The sequence below is a fragment of the Apium graveolens genome, chromosome 5 (genome assembly GCF_009905375.1).
Source record: "Apium graveolens cultivar Ventura chromosome 5, ASM990537v1, whole genome shotgun sequence".
NCBI classification, from domain to species: Eukaryota; Viridiplantae; Streptophyta; class Magnoliopsida; order Apiales; family Apiaceae; genus Apium; species Apium graveolens.
In genome coordinates this window covers 60974491-60981453 of record NC_133651.1, presented here as the reverse complement: position 1 = coordinate 60981453, position 6963 = coordinate 60974491, and the positions used below count along the sequence as shown (strand labels likewise).

General features: G+C 39.4%; 1 protein-coding gene across 1 annotated transcript; it reads right to left on the bottom strand.

Annotated features, from left to right (window-relative positions):
• Nucleotides 1–4230: 4230 nt before the first annotated feature.
• Nucleotides 4231–6274, bottom strand: LOC141724077 (uncharacterized). The gene is made up of 5 exons (XM_074526064.1): nt 5785–6274; nt 5064–5218; nt 4798–4864; nt 4650–4701; nt 4231–4569 (listed from the first exon to the last, which is right to left on the bottom strand). Exons 1-5 carry the CDS (start codon nt 6173–6175, stop codon nt 4473–4475), a joined length of 762 nt encoding a protein of 253 aa, XP_074382165.1. The 5' UTR covers nt 6176–6274; the 3' UTR covers nt 4231–4472.
• Nucleotides 6275–6963: the final 689 nt, after the last annotated feature.

The window sequence follows — 6963 nt, the reverse complement described above, 5'->3', positions numbered from 1 at the left end:
TTTAGCAATTCGATGAGTTCCTTCTAAAAAGCTGTTTCTAGGCCTTTACCAATTTTGATCTTCCGGGTGGGGTTCCCGGGCTCGAGTTCTACCTCCATTGTTTGTTGGGCGGGCTCGACCTTTTTCTTCTCTTTGGTTTCTACAAACTTCTGGATCTGGGCATCAGCGTTGGTTACGCTGTATCCCGAATCTTCAATCATATTTACATCTAACTTGGGCCATTTACTGAGATGTTCACGATGTTTCATTCTGCTTTGTCCCATGGGGAGGGACATTATCTTCTTTCTGTTTTCTGGTTCTGTTCCTTCCATGATTAAATCCTGGCCATAGTATCTCCATGTCATGTCTCTGTCTCCCTTTAGCTCTCCTATACCTTTCGGGGTGGAGAATTTGACCTTTAAATGAATCGTCGACGGGATGGCCCGTAGCTTGGTAATTGTGGGCCTGCCAAGGATCATGTTGTATGATGACGCCGCACTTATCACGTAGAACTTTATGATATGAGAAACCTGCTGGGGTACGGTTCAAAAAGTTATGGGGAGATAAATAACTCCCCAGATTGGTATTATTATGTTCCCGAACCCGTATAGGGGGTCCTCGAGGCAGGGGTCCATGCGTAGGTGGCCGAGCTCCATCATGTTGAGTGTGTGCTCAAATACTATGTTAGCAGAAGAACCATTATCAACTAAAATTCTCTTTACCTCGTTATCTGCCACATCGAGATTCACCACTAATTCCTGGTTGTGATCCGGAATTGAGTCCTTCGAAATCCAAATAGGAGAAGTATATTGGCTCGTCCTCAAAAGGCTGGATCATCACCACATCATTGTCCATGTCTGGGCTCCGGGGTGGAGAGGCTGTTCCGCCAAAGACAACGTTGACCACATGCTTGCTGCTGTCCGGGGCCTTTTCTTTGTCGTTCAACTTTCTCTGAAGATACTGGTTCATGTTTTCTTTTTTTATTTGGTCCTCGATGAACATTTTCAAAGAGAAACAGTTCTTTGTTGTATGTCCATGATCTTCATGGTATCCACAATGCTTGTCCCGGGCCCTATTCTCCGGGGGTGTAAGTAAGGGTTTTGGGGGATAATAAAAGGGTTTACCTTTGACCTTGCGCAAGATGTCAGCCCAAGACCGGTTGAGGGGTGTCCGCTCTGGCTTAGGCTCCCTTTTAGCCCTTGGTTTCCTTATATTTTTTTGCGGCCCAGAATAGCTGTCCCGGGGTGGGGTTCCCTGGGATTGTTGGATGTAGTTTGACTATCTATCTAGTTTGAATCTTTTATCCTTTCTGTATGACGAGCGATGTTCCGGGGATTCGTCGTTGTCGTGGATTTTCCTATTCATTTTCATTGACTTAAGGAAATCATTTTCCTTTATGAACTTTGATGTCAAGGCATAGGCAGATGCTAGGCTCTGGGGTTCTCTGTAGATCAGATCTTTGACGTACCCTTCACAGGATACCGGATGCAGGTTCCTTCGAAAAATATTCACAGCCTTCTTTTCTTCCAGATTGGAGAGCGGGTTAACTGCTTCCCGAAATCTTTTAATGAATTCGGGAAGGGACTCTTTGCTCCTCTATTGGATTGTCTCCAAATGACACATTTGTAGTTCGTTCATTCGATTAGCCCGAAATCTTTTTAAGAATATTTCTCGGAAATCCTTCCAGGAATCCACACTCCGAGACGGAATTTGGCTGAACCATTTCTGAGCTCCACCCTTCAGTGTTGATGCGAAGAAGCGGCACATGTTGGAGATTTGTTCAAAGTAGTTCAGGTGCTCTTCGGGGTCGGCTAACCCATCAAAAGAATCAAAATTGAAGTGTTTGAGTTCGGATTTCCTGGGAGTAGATTCTAGCTTTCTGGAAAAAAGGGTGGTCGTTAATCCTATTTCCATATCGCCCTCGACTTTTATTTTGAGATCACGGAGAGCCCGGGCCATTTGTTCTTGTTTAGATTCCTTTTCAGGTTCAGAATCCTAAGAAACATGGATTCAGTGGGATTTCTTCTTCAACTCTGCTTTTTCATCTCGGATTCGCTTCTCAATAATTTTTTTTGCTTTGGCTTCTTCCTCTTTCCGGATCCTGTCCCGGAGAGTACCTCTTTTAATTTCATCTCGGCATCTTCTAGTGGCCTTTTCATGTTCTTCGCGATTCGGTCTAGAACTGATCCTCTTGACTCTTTAGAATGTTCTTCTTGATCCCTTGGGCGTGTCTCAGGCTCAAGATTATACTTTTCCTTGCACAGGTTCATCGCAACTTGTATCTGTTCCGGGGTCATATTTCCTCAGGGATTTACTGAAGTGTCGACATACTTGTGAGCAGTTTTCTCAATGGTTATTCTTTGATCTCCTAGTTGGAGAGGTTGAGATGGAGTCCGGGTTATGGGGAGCCCTTCTTCCACATCTTCCATTTCCCCGTCCCTGGGAGGAGCGGGGGGGGGGGGGGGGGGGGGGGGGGGGGGTAGGATCGAAGAGGAAACGAAAACCTTGTTCTTTCTTGTTATCATGGGTTCTTAGTGATATTCAAAATTACAACAAAAGAGGGCACAAAATCGAGTAACAATAAGTAAACTTTCGATCTAAACACGTGAAAATCACAGCTATAACCCTAAGAAGTGTTATAATACTGTGACTGGTGTGGCTAAACAAGATCTGTTAATTATATTCTTCAAGAGAGTACGTTTTGGGGAAAGTAGATCTGCGAAAACAAAGTAGTAATCTTGTTATCATGGGTTCTCAGTGATATTCAAAACTATAACAAAAGAGGGCACAAAATCGAGTAACAATAAGTAAACTTTCGATCTAAACACGTGAAAATCACAGCTATAACCCTAAGAAGTATTATAATACTGTGACTGGTGTGGCTAAACAAGATCTGTTAACTATATTCTTCAAGAGTACGTTTTGGGGAAAGTAGATCTGCGAAAACAAAGTAGTAATCTTACAGGAGTGAGGTATCCTGACCTCTTGGGCGAAGTAGAGGTACTGAAAATGAAAACCACCGGACGGAGGTTTGACCCCTCCTTCCTAGCGCAAATGATAATTCCAAATTACCCCGGGGTCTACTCCTTGTTCTATCCGGACTAAGCCTCCATTTAAGTAGAAATGACGATGGTTTGTGGTATAGTTGTAGGATGGGCACCTGCAAAACAGAACCGGAGGGGGGAGGGGGTGGTGTCCCCGCGACACCTCCGGCGTGAGAATGAGAAAGGGTATTGGAGAAGAAAGGACAAAATTGGAATTAAACGGATAGATGGTGGTGTGTGTATATGTTTGTAGATAGTAAGGATTCAGTAACCCCAAATACACCTTTTGATTGGCCTTTTATAGGCTTCCTATTAGTGTTTAGGGGTTTGTACCTTGGATCTGGACGTAGGTGAGTTTTTGATTAAGAGACGCGTGGACGACTGTGATCAGCCAACGTGTTCCCGGATCCGGACCGTTGGAAGGTTCCAGATCTGTGACACTTGGACGGTGGTGATGTTGCCACGTGTCCCGGAGTCCCTCAGTGTTCTTGCTAATTGGGCCCTAGGATCCTCTTATTGGGCCAGAACTAATACGGGCTATCACCCGTTAATGAAGAATTCGGTCCAAATCAAAATCTAAATTCAAAATATTTCGGATTTAATAATCAAATTTATATCAAAAGGTTCAGTATATCTGAATTTTCGGGTTTCAGATTGATTGACATCCCTAAATTAAAAAGAAATTATAACTAAAAAGATATTATGTTGACAAATGATTAATATAAATTTATGAATTTTCAAGAATAGCAGTGTGCATTTGCAAATTAACATAATGAATTTTCAAATTATGGTTTAAACTCCTTTCCAGTGTGCATTTGCATTGCATTAGATATCCCTTATATAGCGTTTGTACTATCCTGCGGTTCTGTCATTAAATTAAGATTATCACAACATGCTTTAGCAAAGGGACATCGAATCAAGACATGAAAAATTGTCTCCTGCTCAACATTACATACCGCGGGCACATGAAATTAACAGCCACTCTTCTTAATTTTAATTGATCCTTAGTAGTTAAACAATTTGTGAGCGCTCTCCACACAAACTGCTGAACTTTTTAGTATCTCATATCCCAAATTTTTGTTGTCGGAATTTTTGCGAGTCCATCATCTTTTGGCTGGAATTGAAGATCAATGGTTTCATTACCTAATGGCTATTGCAATATTCCAACCATCTTTCAAACTAAATGCAGTGATTTACACGAGAAGAATTGGAAAATTGCCCCGAACTCAAAATCTGATTACCCGACTCCACCAATGAAAAAAAATTACAAATTGCACTTTCGTCAACTTTGCTCGAGTACATTTGATTAGGATCGAAAAGTAGACATTACAAATTTTACTAACAGAATAGGATATTAGCTATCGGACACTATTTTATTATGTACATTATGTATACGTACGCAAAGGCAGTTTTCTATTCAAAGATCTCAGTATTATGTTTGGTAATCGTCTATTCGTCTGCAGTTTTCTTCGTCCCCGAACCTTTGCTAGGCTTTAGAAGTTGCTTCAACAGAGCCATTTTCGGAACATTCCAGTGCTCCACATGCCTGGAATATCATACAGTAGTGTATCAGAAAAACATATTTGTCCAATGCCACGATTCATGTACTACTATATGAATACCTACCTGTTCACTCTCCCAGATTGTGCATCAAAATAGTATTCAGTGAAACCAGTAGCTACAACAAATTGCAAGAACAAAATTAGTTGTCTGAAAACAATCATTAACTTGTTGCAGCAAAGATAAACGCGTAGTTCATTAAGTGGAAGAGTACCTGAAAGAATTGGTTTCCACGGAAATGACATGATGCAACTAAAACGCCAGTGTCCAATACCTTTGTCCTGTAACAGAAGTACTGATTTAGTATCTAGGGTGATAATCTAAGTAATATTGACCCAACTTTCATGCACTTGTAACTACAGGCTATGTAGCAAATGGATCAGAAACAAGAACAGCATCAGTGCACACTGCACAGCCATATAATTTTTTTTGCAATTAGTCCACGAATTCTAGAGGAAATTGTATTCAGTTTGAGTTGACCTCTAAATTCTCCCACTTTGTAAGCTTCATGTCTGATTTTTCAATCAGCAATCCAAAGTTAGTACAATTTCTTTTGAAACGACCTAAACCTTTGAAAGAACCTGCAGGATCAGCGAATTCACAGTTTTCTTCATAGGCTTCAACAGTTACCGCTCCTAAACATTAGGATGTCAATTCTGTTGGTTAGACCTCATAAAATTAAAATGCACAGTTGTGAATAACGAACGATATAATTCCCAGCCTCAAATATTGAATCACCAATCTCTTTCGAATGGCAATGAATTAGGAATTTTCTAAAATCCGAATAAAGAATTACAGCTTAAGTAATCTGAATTAGATTCGGCTTGTTCTGAAAAAATATCAGAGTAAACATCTTATGTAACGGGTGAGTTATAATTACTGTTTGTTTGCGGAAAGACAAGAATAGCAATAATATGAAATAAAAATGATCAGAACTTAGAAGTTTAACAAACATTCTCCGAAGTACATGCCATACATGCCATACTTTATACACTCACGCATACAGCAGGTCCGGCAAGTACCCCAAATATTCTTTCTAAAATTTTAAATTTGGATATAAGATTCAATATTGCCTAAAAATTATAATTTGTAAACTATGGATTCCTAACTATCCTTTTGAATGAGTGAAAAAGTAATGATTCTACTTGAATGAAAAAAAGACGTGTATGTATAATAATAGGCCTCGAACAATTACAAGAACCTGTAACAAAGTAGGACCTTTTGAAATCATCTTTGATCGTCTCCACAACCATGGCACGATCAACTGCACCGCCAGTTAATTCACGGCCATTACTAGGAACTTCAACATTTTTCGAGGGTGGCCGGAATACAGAAGCAGCGATACCAAGAAGCTCGGAGCTGTACCAGGCCACCTTGAGCAGTACATTATTTTCGGAATCTTGAGAATTTGTGGATGACAAAGATGATGAACTAGTACTAGTTTTATCGTTTGAATTTTCTCCGGTGCATCGAAACTTATAACTCTGTTGGAAATTATTTGGCCTAAAACAAAGCCTGCCAGGAATTCTGTGTCGAGTGATCTCGCGTTCTTGAAAATTTAAGGGAGTGTATGAGAGAATGGTACTAGCCATTTTTGGAAGGTGTTTTTTGTTACTATTGTCATGGTGTAAATATCTAGTGCAGTGGATGTGTATTAGCCACAAAATGTATATCCCTTCTAAGAGTGTTTATATGGAAGACAAAAGAACAAACAATATCTATTATAATTTATAACCAAAGGAAAAAAAAACTATTGCAGGGGAAAAGTAGCTTTATGCTTTAGAGCATTTCAGCAAATCTAATAAAAGCAAAATTTGTTACTCGCTCATGTGGTTGCAGATTTCAAAAATCGAATCATTCGGTTGAGGTACCGTGTTGGTGATTTATTAGGAGTCGGTCAAATCGGACAAATATTTTTAACCGATTTTTGAACTATTTATTGGCAATTTTTAAAAATTCTACAGATTTCTGTACCCATGCTTGCAAATTTAAATCTACTAAAGGAATACAATAAGTGTTCCATATTTGATAGTTTTTGTTTAGTCAAAGTAATATGACGGAGGAAATTTATAAGTTTAAAGGTACACAAAATATAAGATAAGGTGCAGATCATTGAATTTCTGTTCAAACTAATCGGCCAAGACGGCCAAGACGAAAGCATATAACAATAATATTACGATATTATTTCATGTGTGTCCAATATTAGTTGTCAAATTTTTATTGACTTTCTACTCATAAATAATAATGAACCCATGTATATACAAAAGTTCTACTATAATTATAAGAAGCCAAGCTAATAAAACTTAGTGTTCAGTGTATGCTTATAATAATATTTGGTGCTTCTAATTTATCAATAATTGAGTCCAGGTCCTTTTACATG